Genomic DNA, 18,589 nt, shown 5'->3' on the forward strand with positions numbered 1-18,589 from the left:
TTTGCCAGGTCACTGATCATTTTCATTAAACTTCAACAAAATCTCCAGACACTCCAGAGCTCATTTCGGGGCACAGCAGCTGAGAATCACTGGGTTAAGAGATTTTGATTGATGGCCAAAAGCACAGAGCTAGCTCCAAATGCAGTCTCCAGTGTGCCGGGGACATGTCCCTGTTGGGTTTTTCACACCGCACATTATTAGACCAGAGTTCTACTTGGCCTGAGGCTACGAGTTGGCCCAAGGCTAACTGAGCTCAGCTTTTACACAGCACAAATTAGCCTAGAGCCATTTGGAAGCATCTGTTGTCACTAGAGATATCTGGCTTTGTTTCATTTCCTTAAATCATTAACATTAAAACCGAGTTTCCTTGTTTGCAAAAAGCAGGAAAAATATTATTTGGAAGATAACATTTGAGTGCACTTTAGATATGTTCAGGAAGTTCAAAAAGTGGACAATAACTAAGCATGTTCACTGTGAAAATCTTTCACAATCACGTGTAAATAATTGTATCCCCATTAACAGCTCTCGTGTAAATGTGTGGATTTATGCAGCCGTCATGCACTAATGCAAAATCATCAGGTGCATCTAAGAAGGATGACTGGCTTGGGTGAAAGAGGACATTCCAATAATAAAACATTATTACCGTCAACTTATAGTTACAGCGTTGAACATGTTTGTGTGTGTGTGTGTGTGTGTGTGTGTGTGTGTGTGTGTGTGTGTGTGTGTGTGTGTGTGTGTGTGTGTGTGTGTGTGTGTGTGTGTGTGTGTGTGTGTGTGTGTGTGTGTGTGTGTGTGTGTGTGTGTGTGTGTGTGTGTGTGTGTGTGTGTGTGTGTGTGTGTATTTGTGTGTGTCTTTCTGAGAGGGACTGCAAGTTGGGTGTGAGCCAGAGAGGAAACTACAGATAGCTGCTGTACGATGTCTTTTTAATGGGTAGGTGGACACATTTGATTTAATATTATGCACAAATCAAGCGCAATTGGCAGCAGGTCAGTGTCCGGTCAAAGGAGGTGTGCTAAACGAAGAGAAGGGGATGAAAACAGCGACAGAAAGAAAGGGGGATTGGATAGAAATAGAGGTGCGCTAATGTGACAGAAAAAGGGACATTTGCAGTGAGAGGAAATGCACACTCAAGTTGGTGAATAGAGAGGGTTATAAGGACAGTAAGGGCAGTAAGAGAGACTATTGAAGCAATGAAGGGGAAAGTGTTCAATGTAGTGAGTCCCTGTGACCTACAGCAGGTCATTTGACTGGATCTAAATGAAATTGAATAGCAGCCAATCAAATGTGTTTATTTTGATGCATTTTCGAATCAGATGTTTGATGGTTATAATTTTGTTTATATTCATAAATACTGAAAATCAAACAAATATAATTCCTAAATGAAATAAATAGATACAAATTAAACATGTTTAAATGTAAACGTTAACATAATAAGAAATTATGCTAAATGTAGCTTATATAAAAAGTTGCCCCCTAATAGTCTGGTGGTACAATAAGATCAGAGAAATATGGTGCAGGAAGGAGATTTAGTCTTGTTGCCCATCTCAGTTTACTCCCCTGCCCTGCATTAAGTATGAGTTTATATACTATAAAGAAACAACTTGCAAAATGCCATGCGCAAGCTTTTAAGATTGCAGTCTAACCGTGTGAAAAAGCACCAAAGCCAGGCGCAATTGCAACCACAAGTTAGTCTTTTATCTAGCTGGTATAAGAGCATATGGCCTGAGTGAGTGTGTGGATGAGCGACAGAGAGAGGGGGACTGACGGTTAATGCGTTCAGAGAGGAAATAGAGTTTGAATCTGCATGCATCACGTTAATCATAGAACAGTTGATGTATTCAATGATAGTAGGTTCAGCCAATTCACCTCTCCAACAGCCTGAGGTCACACTCTGATTGGCTTAGAAGCTGTACCAAATGCACCATATCACACTCTGAATGGTTCAAATGCAGCATATCACCCTGTGATGGGTTACCTTTGTAAAGAGGCTGCACATTTGGTTTCCATAGTGAATTTCATGCATGAAGAAGAATTTCCACAGTAATGTCACGACGACTCAATGTGTATGTGTGTGTGTGTGCGTTCACTGCAAATATCTTCGTGTTTTGTATGGTACCAATGTGTTATATCATGGAAAAAGGCTTAATTGAGTACTGTTCTGCATTTTTGTTTCCTGAAAGAGAAGTGGCCTAAGGTAGAACATTTCCATAACATAACCCGCTATTGCACCAATTAAAAATGATATTTGTTAAGGTAGTGGCAGCTTGTTCCTCTCCTTATGTTTAAGGATGAGACAGCATATTTTATCACCTTAGGTGGGCTTTCAGATCCTGGGTACTCTCTCTGATCCAGTTTGTTCCAGCGCTGCATCAGTTTAATAACGATAGGCCTGCTGAAGTCCACCAGCTGGAAACCAGTCACATTGGCACCGCCATGCATGAACCTCTCCAGAGATATGTCCTTAAATCCCTGTGAAGGAGAGATAGTGAGAGAGGGAGAGAGAGAGACAGAGAGATGTAGAGGTGAAACATGGGATGTTGCAATCACAGAGTGGAAGTGTACTACAAAATCCTCTGACATTGTGTGGACCTCTGCTGACAAAAATCATATTTCCTAAAACTGCAAACGTTTATTTGATTATTTGTACCCCCACTGAATATGGAGTGACTTCTCCAGCTGAGAGAGTGAGCTCATGATGAGTGACACTTCGTAGTTAAGTGCTCCTGAAGAGGGATCCATTTGGGAACAGGCCAAGGCAGAGGTGGAGACATGTGAGGGTGATCTTTGGGTGATGGATGCTAATTGCTGAAAGCCTATCCTTGACCTGAGCTTAATGGACCCTTTTTCACAGTTTCAAAGAGAATTGTGGTGGAACAGATTGTAAAGATTAAGGTTAAAGCGATACTTCATGTCGTGAAAGACAATTCCAGCTGCTACATGCAGCTCTGACTTTGTTGAGGAGAGATAATGTGAAAGGGACAATGGAGGTAATTTTAAAAAGATCAATATGGAACCAAGAAACATGGTTTATTTTATTGCTAATAACTGCAAAAAAAATCTACTTTGGGATGAGTAAAACACTTTTTTATGATAATAGCTTAACAGCAGGGATTGTATTTTTATTGCTTATTCCAATTTTTAAGACTTCATATTGGTCCTGTTTGTTTGCCTTTTTGTTAGACATCTTGAAAAATAAAACAAACACAGCAAAGGAATGTTATCAAAGGTTCTTACCAGGTTGGCTACGATGTAATGGTAACCTTTCACATGTTTCCCCACACTGACAGCCTGGAAAGAAAAACAGAGAAAGATTATAAATGTCTTTGCTATCAAATGATAATGCATGTTTAGGATTCACTTTAAACGATGCACCATTGAATTACCATGCTTGATAACATAAAGTTGGTTTCAATTTAGTTTAAGAGCATGGGAGGGGGAGTCCATCTAAAAATAATAAAGAGACTCCCTCCAATGTGTGGCTTTGGTTATAGTCAAACTGATTAAAAGCAGAGTGATGAGCTTGTGAGGACCGTGGTACCACACTGGCTCTGCCTCTTGGAACGTTTAGAGAGCTGCTGCAATGTGTTGGCTCCGTTAGGGCTGTGTTAATCCCTCCAGCCTGCTATAAAGTTGTTATTGTAAGAAAAATGGAAATAACATTGCTTTTATTCACCAATGTAGACTGTTTTCAAGCATAACCTCCAATAAAAGTATTCTATAAAGAACACACACACAAAAACCTGTGTATTCCAACTTCATGTAAAAACCCCAAGTCGTGCAGGAAGAATGATTTAACTTGCTTGGGGATAACTGATGATTGCTTTATAGAAAATAAAATAAAAAGACAAAGCCTTTCCTTTTTGTACACAAAATAGTATTTTGTAGATATAATAAGTGGGAACATATAAAAACACCTTTTTAACGCTTTTCAGCTATCCCAACAACAAACCCACGTCCAAGATGATCCACTCCATCTACTGAAATTGCATGGCTAACAGTATGGCATAGTAGGGAAGTCAAGTTTAATGTTACTCAACTTAGAAATCTGTGTTACATCTGGACATTGGGATGTAGAATAAGATATGAAGCATTGTTAGAGTTTTGACAAAAGAGGAAAAAGGCTCTCCAAATTAGCGGGGTGCCTTAACTTAATTAAGTTGATATTTTTAATTCTGTTTCTCTCGCCAAATATCAATAGCAAAGTACTAACACATACAGATGCTCCCATGAACACGCACACAGAAACACACACACACACACACACACACACACACACACACACACACACACACACACACACACACACACACACACACACACACACACACACACACACACACACACACACACACACACACACACACACACACACACACACACACACACACACACACACACACCCCCACACACACACACACACACACACCCCCACACACACACACACACACACACACACACACACACACACACACACACACACACACCCCCACACACACCCCCACACACACACACACACACACACACACACACACACACACACACACACACACACACACACACACACACACACACACACACACACACACACACACACAGATCGCAGCTGGCAGGAGCAGTCAAACAGAGCAGTCTCTGTCTAAGAGCATGGGCGCTTGCCAATGCCAGCACTGCAGAACAACACTTTGTTGGGAGTGTGTGTTTGAGTACGAGTGTCTGTCTCATTATGTATGTATACGTGTGTGTGTGTGTGTGTGTGTGTGTGTGTGTGTGTGTGTGTGTGTGTGTGTGTGTGTGTGTGTGTGTGTGTGTCTGTGTCTGTGTCTCTCTGTTCACTTACAACAGCAGCCAATTAAGGAAATGTCTTGTCTTTCTATCAGTCTGGGATACTGTGATAAGTGTGTGTGTGTGTGTGTGTGTGTGTGTGTGTGTGTGTGTGTGTGTGTGTGTGTGTGTGTGTGTGTGTGTGTGTGTGTGTGTGTGTGTGTGTGTGTGTGTGTGTGTGTGTGTGTGTGTGTGTGTGTTGTATGAGTAAGTGTACTCGAAAGCTGGTGTGTATATTATTTTTGCGTATATTGTGCACTGGTATATACTGCATTATTAGCAATATGAGAGTTGTGTATGTGTGGGAGGTATAGCCAATTATATGTTAGCACTAGTGTTTAGCTGTTACACTGAGTTTGCCATATATGCAGACAGAGGATCAGTTGATGACAGGTGACTCACTCACTCACTCACTCACTCACTCACTGTATCTGAGTGGACAGTATGGTGTGTTTACTGCAATCATACACTGAAGTAGCTGTTGGAGAAGACACATTGTTCACTCCCTGTTATGAACTCCAGGGATAAACTAAAACCTTGTTTTCTCTCCAGATGTCAGAAAGCATAAGGAGTGCTGTGGCAACTGGCTGAGTGAAGTAGTCAGCAGGCAGACAGACACCAGCAATGCAGTGAAAAAAAACAATATGGGGTGCTATAATTAGTAGTGCAAGATAACTTGAATTTCTTAAAAAGGTTCTGCTTTTAATTACTTCCCAAAACAGCGTTCTCTGTTGTCTGTGGCTTATTGTGGTGTGTTTGCAGCTCATTATTCAGTGTTAAGGGCTGTTAAGTTCAGTTCAATGATGTAATCTCTGCCCTGTCTGTTAGAATCTGAGCGATAGTAAGAGTGCATCTTTAACCATAGTGTGGTCTCAATATAAAGCAGTATCTCATGATCTAAAATGCTTCAGGGTCTTTCAGGTTCCAGATCATTTTCAAATATCATCCTGTGCCTGCAGTAAGCTAGCAGGGTTTTTCTTTTTTTCTTTTGTGTGCTCTAGCTGGGCACTACAGTGTTTAGTAAGGCACTATGTAATGTACAGCAATAATCACAGCAAAAGCCGTCAATAACCACAACATTAATACGTTTAATTTAAACTCAACTTATAAGTACATTCTCGAGTTAATCAGTACATTTTTCATCCTACCATTTATGCGGCACACAAGCCCAAGAATACTATTTCTTCTCATAAATGGTTGCATTTTGATATAGGTGCTTTTCCCGCCAGATTACTTCTCTCATGTATAGCAGCTTCATATTTGCTGTCCGGTGCAAAGTAACTTTGGCTTGAAGTATTATGATATTACCTGTTCTAGGATGCTCTGTAGTCTCTCAGGCTCCAGGTCAAGAACATATTTTCTCTCCTGACGTCGGTCCAGGTCCTCTAAGAGTCGGCGGTATGCAGCCTCATTGAAGCTCTCCACACAGATAGCACTCACCTGGGTTAAAATATATAAATACATACAGGAAGTGTGTGTAAGCATAACAAAGACAACAGTATCGGATAAATGTCATGAACACACGCCAACATTTTTTTAAGAATTGTGTTTGAGGAATGAAGTACAAAAACATTGATGTAATTAAGTGTGGTGGCTTAACATGAGATGATGAGTGTCCTTGCACATTCCTGCCTGTTTCCAGGAATCTGTGTGTCTGTGTGTGTCTGTCCTGACCTGCCATCCATTCTGCCCCGCTCTCTCCATAATTGCCTGCAGTATTGCATAACCTAGACAACAGAGAGTAAAGGGAGGAAAAGGGAGAAAGAGAGAATTAATACTGTTTTCTTGGCATGTGGGGTTGTAATATATTGCATTTTTGTGCAAGTTATGCTTTTCTTGATTTTCCGTTTCCTGTAGTGCATGTAAATGGTCTGGTCTCCCACACACTCCCCTCTGCCTGACACGCCTCAATTGTAGTCCTTTTTTTTACTTCAAGGACGTAGTGACATCACTATGTAACACTCATGCTTCTTTTGGCTAGCGCTCAAACACATTGTACATGATAGGCTAAGGGGTGGAACATGTCGAAGCGGTTGACCAATCATAACAGAGCCGGCTAGCTATCAGAGCAGACTGGGCTCTGGTTTCAGACAGAGAGTGACAAAAGATGCTGCAGCACAGGCAGTATGAGAATAATAAAGCACTTTATGAACATTAAAGCATGTTCCCATGTCACAGAAGAGGCACAAAATACAATGAAACCCAAAAATGAGCATAATAGGGCCCCTTCACACTAGTATTTCCCAAATCTTTGATGTGAAATTATCCAGCAGATGTATCAGCACATCTTATTTGACAAAGCAACACAGTAATGTTTTCTCTTCAAAAGGGGCCAAAGCACTTAGCACTCAAGCAACACTCCTTCTTGTACGTCACTTTATCAAACACCTCAGAAAGCGTATCAGAACAAAGAGTTATGTGGCGACACAATGGAGACTGTTGATAGTGACATTTCATTGACATAACACTTCTCATGCCTCTTGTTCTGAAGTTAACTTTGATTAAAATGCACTTGATCTGATAACACGCTTCCACTTCAATCAACTCATCATTTTGATATTCTGGAACCAAACACAGTAAGGACATTTTTTTCCCTATACAGTAATGGAGGATTAAATCAGGTGAATGTGACTCTCAACGTGATATAGGGTACGTTTCACATTTATGACCCCATGTGCAGCTGGTGGCCACGCAAGCAATAATGAATTAAGATAAATGATACGGGGAAGTGGAAGAAAGAACATAAATGGGAGACAACCCAGGATCACATTATTGGCACACAGCTACTGAATCTTACCATGAGGATAGTTGTAATCTCTATCAAATCTCCAAGTATTTGGTTGAATCTGCTTTGAGCTAGAATGGATTGTGTTGGGAAAAAAACGGAATAATTTCACACTTGACTCAAAGTCACATTTATACACACAGCGTATGTCTTTATGACACTGACACACACAGACACTCACAACAAGACAAAATGAAACACACACACTGCAGCGCAACAGTTCCAACTGTTATCCGTTTTATTTTTCTGCTTATGTGGAGGTAGCAATTTACTGCTTGACTTGAAACAGAAAGCACAGCTGAAGCCTCGGTAATCAAGGCGTGTATGTGGGAATGTGAGTGTATTTCTGTGTGGAGTATATTCATGTGTTCAGCTTGTTCTTTCACCATTCCTGCCACAGAGAGATTTTGTGAAAAGGTTTGTCTGAGCCCTAAATTATTGTATTTTTGTTCAGTGACACACTAGTCTTAGAGTAGTTTATGTGTACATGTTCGTTTGAACTGTTGAATTTACATTATAATTCATTTCACTCAGCTGACCCTTTTATCTAGATCCCTTATGGGGTTAAGAATATTGCCCAAGGACACTACGATATGTTGACTGCAGAACTGGATTCAAATCAGTGACTCTCTGATATACTGTATACACTTATTTTACCCCCTGTGCCACAGTTGCCTTATTTATCCATTAAGGCACATTCAGATGTTTATTACATACATCTACTGCATGTCGTATAAACATTGCATTTGTATGCTCATGTGCAGGTTTCTGGACATACTCAATTTGTGTTTGTGAGTGTGTGTCTGCAGGCTGTCTGTGGAGCAGAGCAGTGAGCATAAAACAGATATCAGTGTTACTGCCCATTTTCCAGCACATTACCGGCAGCAGGGCCTGATGGGAGCCTATAATGAAGGACCCTGCCTTGGCCAAGTCAAGGGCGAGCAAAGTCTAGACTCTAGGCATCCATCCTCCGTTCCATTTCTCCCTCCTTTATCTCCATCTTTACCCCCTTTCCTGTAATATGCTACTGTATATCCCCAAAGGCTTGTGGTCATGTCTGTCCTCTTACGACTTCTTCCTGTCCCTAATGCAATCTCCCCCCTGCCTCCCTCAGGTGCCTCTCATCTTCTTCAACTTTGTCCTCTTATTATTATTATTTCTCGCACCTGTCTTTCCTTCTTTCTCTCTTTTAGGCTCTCTCACAGGCTTGAATCACCTAACTTAACCCTCCTGCTTCCCCTTGTCTCTCCTTTTTATTCCTATGCTCCTAGTTGTCTGGGTTAGTACCCGGGGGGTGCAGAGCAAGAAAAAAAGGCTGGCAGAAGCACACACACACACACACACACACACACACACACACACACACACACACACACACACACACACACACACACACACACACACACACACACACACACACACACACACACACACACACACACACACACACACACACACACACACACACACACACACACACACACACACACACACACACACACACACACACACACACACACACACACACACACACACACACACTGTGCAGCTCACTGCTTTTCTAATACGCCACTATACCATGGTCTGGGGATTCTGTGTCATGTTTGACCTGTGTTTCTCTCCCTGTGGCGGGGACTTAGTTTGAGCGTGTGTGTGTGTGTGTGTGTGTGTGTGTGTGTGTGTGTGTCTGTGTGTGTGTGTGTGTGTGTGTGTGTGTGTGTGTGTGTGTGTGTGTGTGTGTGTGTGTGTGTGTGTGTGTGTGTGTGTGTGTGTGTGTGTGTGTGTGTGTGTGTGTGAGAGAGAGAGAGAGGGAGAGAGATAACGTGCCAGGCATTCCCATGACAGTGGTTAGGCGCCGAGGGCGTCAGCTGTGCCTGGCCCCTAACTTACGTGCAGTGTATGATAGGATGGTTAAATTAAAGCCAGGTGAATGCTGCAGAAGTTGAGGCCAAACCCGACTTTCTGGCTCAAAGTTACCAAATTACACTCCTGTTTCTGCGGCTGGATCCTTACATAAGGAGAGCAAATATCCAAAAGAACAACCTTTGTACTTTTTCAACAAGAAAACAAAGCTTCATTTGGGAGTTAAATTCAGGCCAAATAATCCCAGGCAAACAGGATATTATAATTTTGTTGCGTCACCCACATTTATGGATAATTATTCATGCGTAGAAAGTTATTTGGAACCAGGCTAATTTGGAAATCTGTTTTAAAGTCCTTTAACTGTTTAATTTAAGCCCAGCAATAGAAGACAGTATATATACTCAGTTAGGTCTTGTTATCAGACTTGACTAATCTCTGGGGGTACCATAAGGACACATCTTCACAGCAGTCACATTCATTTGGACAGCTCTGGTATACAGTAAATGCAGACTATAATACTGAGTAGCAGCCCCTTTTGCGTACTACCCTATAATCCCCCAAGATGCCTCTGACCCTTTTCTTTTGAATCATACAGGGTTTAAAATAAACTGCTACTGCACTTTGATGTTAAAACTGGTGGAGTACTTTGACTCACTAAATTCGAGCAATTTCTTCCTTCAATCCCTGAACCCAGAGAGAAAAAATAACTAATGTATTTGCTCTTTTGTACTCTTCACACCCTCACTTGAGATAGTCATTATTCCATTATTAGCTTATGAACAACACCGGTTGTGAGTACTCATATAAACTGCTTGCCTTGTAGTTCGGGGATTAATTGCTCTTGAATAGTTTCTGTTTGACTTATTTTCTAACTTTTATTTTATAAGCGTATAATTATTTGTTGTCCCTTGTGCTGCAGAAATAACGCTTTATAGTGCTTTATATTGTATTGGATAATAAAAGGAACAATCTGTTAAGGCTCCAACAATATTACTGGACAAATTGATGATTTCCCTGGAGGATTATTCCTGTTTATATGGAAACCCATTCTAAATCCTATACAAAATCCAAAGAACTTTCGCAAAAAATACATTTAAAGATATCCAATATTTTGACATTTGTTATTTTATTTGGAACACCAACTCTGGAATGTAACTTGTTAATGTATTCTTTATAGTGCTTTTACCTCTGTCTGTGTCGTAGAGGAAGACAAATCGGCTCCAGTCATAATGATCCAGAAGTGACAGCAAAGCCCCTCTGATGGAGGGCCGGAGCTGCAGGGTGAACTGAGCCTCTCCCTCGGTGGGGAAGCTGGGAGTCACCAGGCTGATGTGCAGGGCCCCGCAGAACGACGTCAGCGTGTTCACCGAGCGCTTATCGTAAAGGCCAAAGATGGCGAAGACCCCTCTTGAATACTGAGAACAGACTGATGAGGAAGGAAGAGAAAATGAGGGCGGGTTGTTGGGGAGAGATTTCAAATGAAGGAAGTAAAAAAAGAGGAGAGGCATTAGAAAACACAAATGCACAGAATAAGAAAAATGTGCAAATAAGAGGAAGGAAGGGAAAAGACACATGTTGCTTAATTAAAATTCACAATGTGGAATATGGTTCAACATTTAAACAGTTTTAGTGACTCTCAGTTAATCAGGCTCAGTGGTAGAGTATGTAAGTGGTTTACCAAAACAAAGTCTCATCAAACTCACATAAATCTTGAAATACTGTAGTCATCAATCAGTTTTTTAAAAGCCTGAAAAATCTTAATTTTATCCAAAACTAAAAGCGACATATTTATGGATTCAAATAAAAGATCTCGCTGTTTTAGTACAAGCAAAACCATCCACACATACATGGGCGAAAAGTAGACAACCCTACTAGCCCCTGGCAAGCAATTTAACACTTTTTGTCACCAAATCGTTCCCACTAGCAAAACTGGCACGGTTGCTTCCACAGTTGTTAAGGAAATTACAGTCAAATAATCCCACCTGCTTGGAGCCTCACATCCTTAAAAGTCATCCATGCCCACACACACACATATACACACACCGGCAGATAAAAAACCCTTGACCAAGCTGCTTCAAATGTGAAGTAATTTTCTCCTACAACGCTGGGACTCAGTCTTCAAACACCCCGCAGCTTTCAACCATGACAGAGCTGAGTGAAAAGCACCGACGCCCCCCTGCTATCGCGCTTATTCAAAAATCGTTCCTCTGCTACGGTTTGTCGTTCATCAGTGCGGCCTCATCACAACTATGTTTTAACACAAAAAAAGAAACGTGCACACAAACACGTGTTTCGCTTTCTTACGACTCAGCAAATGAAGTGACTACTCATTTTTCTTTTTACACTCTTTAATGGTTGTTTTTCTTTCATCCTCTTATTTCCTCCGCTCTCTCCTTTCTATTTCAGCCCCATTCATCCTTTCAGGCTAGATTCTTTCAGGCAAGCATGTTTTGAGCTTGAGCTCTATCCTGCGTCATAATTCACTCTCCACCCCGTAACACGTCACACTGAAGTAAACAGAAAGCCAGGGGGACTGCAGACTTTGCTTTTGGCAACAGCCGGCCATCACTGTAACCTTTTCTCCCTTTCTTGATCCCCTTCAGCATCACTACATCCCATACCTTTCCCCCCCCTCGCGGACACCGCATCCATCCTCTTTCTTTCAGATTCAAACATCCACTTTCCTTCATCGCTTCCCCCCCTCTCCCTTTGCGACTGCCACCTCTTTTCTGTTCCTCCCTCTCTCCCTCCTCCTGGGACTCAGATTAATTCCATTATCAGCTATAAGCCTCGTGGGGGTATATACTGAGGGAGATGCAGCTTTGACGCTTTCGGCTCGTGGCAATTAAACAAAGCCAAGGCCCCTGCACCCAGGAGGCGATAAGGCAGGGGTTTAGCCTAAGATTATGACAGGAGCTAAATGTCTTCAATTCAGAGAACTAGCATACGTACGTAGCATGCGTCATTCAGTAGGAGCTGAGTCATTGCGTCCTCAAAGTCAACAAACTTAGTGCTTTCCAGGATGATTTTTATTGCACATCCAGGTTTAATTTGATAGCTTAGATCATAGCAACATGACTTGAGAGATGGCGATGGAGATGAGACTGTGTGTGATGAACTATGACAGGTGCTATATTTTACAGTTCAGTACCTGGAATGCACAAAGATGTTCTCACTAAATCATTGAGTTCGACATTATAATGAGGTGCTCAGAAAACTAATCTCAAATCTAAATAACAGCGAAATGACAAGGATTGAGGCAAAAAGAAAGCAGAGACAGTTAAGATGTTTCCTCATATTTAGTTTGATTGATTATACCTTCCATTTATTCGTGATGGCGGAGAAATGCTGTCTTTATCCTGTCTATGAATCACATCTGAATTTATTTGACAGCATCGTCAAGGCAAATGGTATTCCCTTGTTTCTGAATTAAATTGTGTTTCTGGGACCAGCTGTTTTAGGGCACAGAGCAAAAACTGAAGGAAGGCAGCAAAACAAAAGCAAGTATTGAAGTGACATGGAGTGTATTGCGTCTCCCATGTCGAATGATGAATTTCTTTTTAAACTTGACTGAAACAAATGGCCTAGATGCAGTTTGTGACAACACTGTCTGCACATTTTATGTTCCACCCACCTCCTGGGTCCCCATCGAAACTATAAGGAAATATTGATAGTGTTAATCCCAAACCATTCTATTTTTAAACACCAATACCTCTGCAACCATACACACAGAGGCCCAGAGCACATAACAAACATCTCTATGTACATCTCACTCTCTACTCATCTACTTTCCCTGTTTTCCTCGCCTATCATTCACCTCCTCAAATACCCTTAGTTTCCACCTTGTGATTCTGGCTTTGCCTCTCTGACTCTCCATATCTGTTCTTTTCCCCATGTTTCCCTTTCTGATGTACGTCTCCATGGGCTTGTTTCCTTGCTACCCCCCCGCCACCACCACCACCAACAGCCGCAAGGCAGGAATGTGCCAGACAGTGGCGTCATTGTAATAAAGTGTGTGCAAAGCTCGCCTCATAAAGCTTTAATGAGAGGAGGGGAATAGCGACAGGGTGCATCATCACCACAGTAAAAGCATCGGACACAATAGGTCTCCTGGGACTTCCTCTACCTCTCTCCTTGCCTCCCCCTCACTTCTCTCAGGTTCTGCATATGTGCGTTTTTTCTGTGTACAGTTTCCTGTGTTTTTCGGGTTCTTAATGATTCCCTCTGTCTGTCAAACCGTGCTTTTTCTGTGTGCAGTCTTCTCCATAAATCTCTTTAAAACGACCCTCCTTTACCAGCATTACTATACAGTATATCAAGCCTAAGCATCCTTGTATCCTCCACTGCAGCGATCCCTGTCTCTGTGATTCATTTCATTTGTGTCTCTGCGCGTGTAGTGAGACCTCTCAATCATCCGCACACTCGGCACATCACTATATTTCTTCTTTTTCAGATGATATTTGTCCAATTTGCATAACAGGGAAGAAAATATGTTGCTCAAGCAGTATAATATTACACAGACAAATATCTAAGTCTCTTTACTTCTCTGGAATTGTTTCCCATGTGTCTCCCCTTCCTCTCTCTCTACTTCTCCCCCCCCCCCCCTTCACCTCCCCCTTCACCTCCCTCAGCATCGTGTTCCTGTCTTCAGTCCGGCTGCTTGTTTGTATTTCACATGACAGCAAGAACAGATGCTCACATATAAACTTGCTCTTGCTTTTACTGTCACTGCACAACATCAGAAATAAAACACACACTACACACATAGTCACCTATATGCACTTTGTACACACACAACCATAGCCGCCCCCTCCTCCATCACTCAACTTTCTGATTTCTAGTCCTGATGCTGCAGGGGTTTCTCACCCATTAGAGTGAACAATAACTCTCTTGCTGCAGACACACATTCTCCAGATCATCACAGAAACACCACGAGGATGCAGTGAGCGCTCATTACATGCAGGTAAAGGCCAAGATAAAAGAAGCACCTGAGTGAAAGAAGAATACAAACTAGTTCAAAAGCCGTACTTTTCCTGGCAATGCCCAGGGCTACCTACAGTGCAGCATACTACACCAAGAGGAAGGAAGGTAAATGTCAATAATACGCTTTTATGAGCCACATAATTAGGGAGCACCTAGTGGCTTACACTGACATTTAATATTTAGACATTTACAGTTGTAAGCTCTAGGGGTGTAGGCTCTAAAAGTGAGATGAATGATGTCGCGTTCAGGTTCCTTTTTCTTTTACTTAGGTTCCGTTTATTCCAGGTCCAAAAAATATATTTCAGTGAATCGTTGAACTTATTTACCCAAACAGAAAACAGCAACTGTTTAGATTCTACTATTAATTTCTTTGACATGTTACTTTATGCTGAGAGACAATCACTGCCTGGATTCTGACTTCAGAACCATTTAAGGTTGAAGTTAGACTACATTAGCGAGGAAATGCCTGGCCATACTCACAGGGGTCCTTTGACCTCTCACCTCGAGATATCTAAATTAAAATGAATGTTCCCGCAAGTCAACCCTTTACATACATGCCCACTTAATGCTAATCCCATGCAGCCTTGGGAAAAAATACGTTTTTTGCATGAATTATACAGTAAATGTCTTTTAAGGTAGTGCTGGGCTGAATCTCAAAATAATCGCCGGGGTTTCTGCATTCAGATAATGTGCACCACGTTTATGAGGCATCAACTGTTGAGCTGCTTTTTCCACATAAACGTCCCCTGTCCCTCTCAAACAACGACAAAAAGGGGTCTTTAAAGGTTAAATATTCAATGAAGGAAAATGGGGAGATCTCTGTGCCTCACTGTTCTCAATCACATAGATCTCACCAGGGGAATGGTAGGTGCATGCTGGGTAAAACTGCCTATTTATCTCCAATGTTTGATAGCTGCTCTCAGGGGTAAAGACAGACACAAGATCATGTTTGTACAACAGAAATACAGGATAATGCTTTACAACACAATCCATAATTGCGATGTTTCCTTTATTTCATCAAAAACATATACAGATTATTATTTTACAAAAATGGTTGTATTCATATCTTTGTTGGGACTATTTGAAAAAACACATTAACAAGATGTTACTTCTTAAAATGTAAATAAGTCATCTATAATCTTATGATTTAACTGTTGTATTGACACCCTGTACCCTCGCCTTGTAATATTACTTGAGTTATAATTAATTACATGATATAATAATGCCATATTTAGTTGTTATTCAATGCTAAGTTATTGTCTTTTTTTCTCCTTATAATGATGATTGTATATGAGGGGGACTGTGTGTTCTGTGTAGTGTTTCCAGATACCAGGGCAGAGATTTGTGTGCCAGTCACAGCTGCCCCTGCAGTCCGCAGCAGCCAGAGCTGAGCAGAATAGTTAAATCCTTCATAAAACACCATCAGGATCATCACACCCAGCCCTGCATTACAGGTGAACTGGCAAACCTGTAGATAACATGAAACAATTTAAAACACACAATGCACAAAATGCAAGAAAAGCCTCTCCTCCTTTCGCATGTTGTCAGTAATATAACAGCAAAACAACATATGTGGTCAAAAATAATGGAAAGTAAGTTGTAAACTATAGACTAGCTCATCCAGAATGCAGCAGCCTGTCTGGTCTTTACCTACTGAAGTTCTCCCACATTACACCACTCCTCCCCTCCATTTAATGTCTGCCAAAATCTGCCTCAAGACACTGTTACTGGGCTACCATTCTGCAAAATGATCTGGCCATTCCTACATCCAGGACATGGTGAAATCTGTTCCTTTCTCATGCGAGTGCGCTCTCGGCCAATTTGCTCACGTCTCCATCACTGTGAGTCAAACCCAGGTCCTCCTCAACATAAGCATGTCTGTTTGCTATACTGGCTGCAAAATGGTGGAACAAGCCCCCCATTGATATAACGACAGCAGAGATTCTACGCATCTTCCGTCTCAGACAAAAAACAAACCTGTTTCAACTGCTGCTTGGTAAATACAAAATAAATAAATTAGCACTTAGAAAATGGGGTGTTATTTGAAACTAGCATTTATAAGGTTTGACTTTGTGATAACTCATGTACCAGCATGATTCTGGCTTCTTTTAGTTTGTGTATTGGTTTAATGCACTTATTGTAAGTTGCTTCAGATAAAATGGTTCATTTAGTACTTGGTGTGCTACAATTTAAAACACATTCTGCACCAAGTATTTGTGCAAAAGTACTCAGATCATCTTGCTCTTAATGCTTCTACTGTAGTTCAAAGTCTCTATTCACTGTTATCGTTACTGTGGCTCCTTTTCAGGCAACTAAGAATCCTCTGGCTGATGATCATTGTGAAAAAATCAATGGCACACAGATAGATAGTAACCATTATAGATAATACAAAGCAAAGGGCCAATTGTATGAGATAGTATGACAATGGCGGTTAGAGGTGTGATATGTTGTTATGATTTTGATGTCATTTAAAAGCAGGGAGTGTTGTTCTGATAACGCTTAGAGGAAGTGTTCCCCAGTGCCCTGGCAGCACTCTTCTGCCAGTGAAAAAATGCTATATGGACACAAAGGGGAAAGTGTTCTTCTGTAGAGATATTAAAACACTTCTTTTATAATGACAATGGCACCACAGCTCTGTTTGAGTGTAGCATAAAGACAAGACAGAAGACACTGGGTGGAGATCCATTTTTGGCGGAGAAGGCAGACCCTGTATGGATTTTCAACTTGTTCCTCTAGACTACAACATTCTGTAGTTTATGACACAATAGAGGAACGTCTTAGAAAAATACACCAATGCAACCTCAGAGGTTAGAATTGTGTAAAATGTGACGCTTTAGTGTTTTTTTTTTACAGTGGATTTACGAACAAAAAAATACTGTAGAGATAAGAACAAGCCATACAAATGACATCATCACAAAAACTATAAAAGAATAGAATATATATGAGCAGCCTTTGCATTTCGTTAGACTTGAAACAATTACTCCTCGTTCGAAGATAAACATGATTTATTCTACATTTTAGCCCAGACACAACAACTCATCCGTCCTAAGCAGCAATGTTATGCTGACAAGATAAAAGCCTGAGGATCGATATTGTGCAAGAAGGCATGCTCACTATTTCATAACACAACATTGAGAAGGCCTATGGGTGAAGTTTTTAAGCACTGACTGTTTTCGGCCAATTACATCTTTGGTGAATCAAATAGAACTGTAAAGTCCTTCCCAGAGACATGTGCTTAGTTTAAGCTATTTTTCATAGATATGTTATTATTTTGTTCATTAAAATAAATCTATAATATAGAGGTTGCCAATATGCCATGTTCAGTTAATACAGTCCTCAAGTGTGCTCATCAGCAGCATCATAAAGACAAGATAAAACATAAAGCTTTACAATCAATAGTCTGGCAGGGGAGATCAGCCACCTTATGGATTTCATATCTGATCCGCTCCACCAGAACATAGTTTACAAGATAACTGAGCCGCAATAGCTTCATAAACAGGGCAGTGATTATTGAGAGTGATAGTGTAATGTGCGCTGTGTGTGTGTGTTGCTTGTGAATGATGCCATTCATCCCTCTGTGTGCCTCCTTCTGCTGTCTGCCTATTGTCCCTCTTTCACATAACTGCCTCAAGCAGAGAGGAAAAGAGGACTTCAGTGGCACTCATTGAGGGGAAGAAAGGACAAACAGAGAGAGAAAAAAAGAGCAAAGGAGGGAGAGAGTAGTTTTCAAAACCCACAAGGGGCTCAGACAGGGATGAGGGAGAGAGTACGTGTGCCAAGTAGTCACTGCAGAGAAAACATAGAGGTAGGAAAAGAAGCAGAAGAAATTGGATGTTGAAGTTATATACTGAATGTACACAAAGGGGGAGAACGAGAGAGTAAGAGAGAGAGAGTAAATGGGATGGAAATTGTCCTTAAATGCTCTTACATCGCTTCGTGTGTGTGTGTGTGTGTGTGTGTGTGTGTGTGTGTGTGTGTGTGTGTGTGTGTGTGTGTGTGTGTGTGTGTGTGTGTTTCTTCTTTGGATTTCAATTAACGCAGAAAATACAAACATACTCAGGTTCAAACTCAGACATGCACAGAGCTGCCTCAAAGGCCATCCAGAATACACAGTTTTGTTTTGTTTTTTCGGTCAC

General features: G+C 41.2%; 1 protein-coding gene across 6 annotated transcripts in view; it reads right to left on the bottom strand.

Annotated features, from left to right (window-relative positions):
* The window catches only part of gria4a (glutamate receptor, ionotropic, AMPA 4a), a 91,673-nt gene that overhangs the window by 44,072 nt on the left and 29,012 nt on the right, over window positions 1–18,589 (bottom strand). For all 6 annotated transcript variants that reach the window (XM_079679551.1, XM_079679547.1, XM_079679549.1 and 3 more), the window contains exons 3-7: window positions 10,657–10,896; window positions 6,497–6,549; window positions 6,131–6,262; window positions 3,236–3,289; window positions 2,312–2,470 (exon numbers count right to left, since the gene is read on the bottom strand). In XM_079679551.1, coding sequence (XP_079535677.1) covers window positions 2,312–2,470; window positions 3,236–3,289; window positions 6,131–6,262; window positions 6,497–6,549; window positions 10,657–10,896 — 638 coding nt within the window. The remainder of the gene's footprint in view (window positions 1–2,311; window positions 2,471–3,235; window positions 3,290–6,130; window positions 6,263–6,496; window positions 6,550–10,656; window positions 10,897–18,589) is intronic.

This window comes from Notothenia rossii (genome assembly GCF_949606895.1).
Source record: "Notothenia rossii genome assembly, chromosome: 4".
NCBI classification, from domain to species: domain Eukaryota; kingdom Metazoa; phylum Chordata; class Actinopteri; order Perciformes; family Nototheniidae; genus Notothenia; species Notothenia rossii.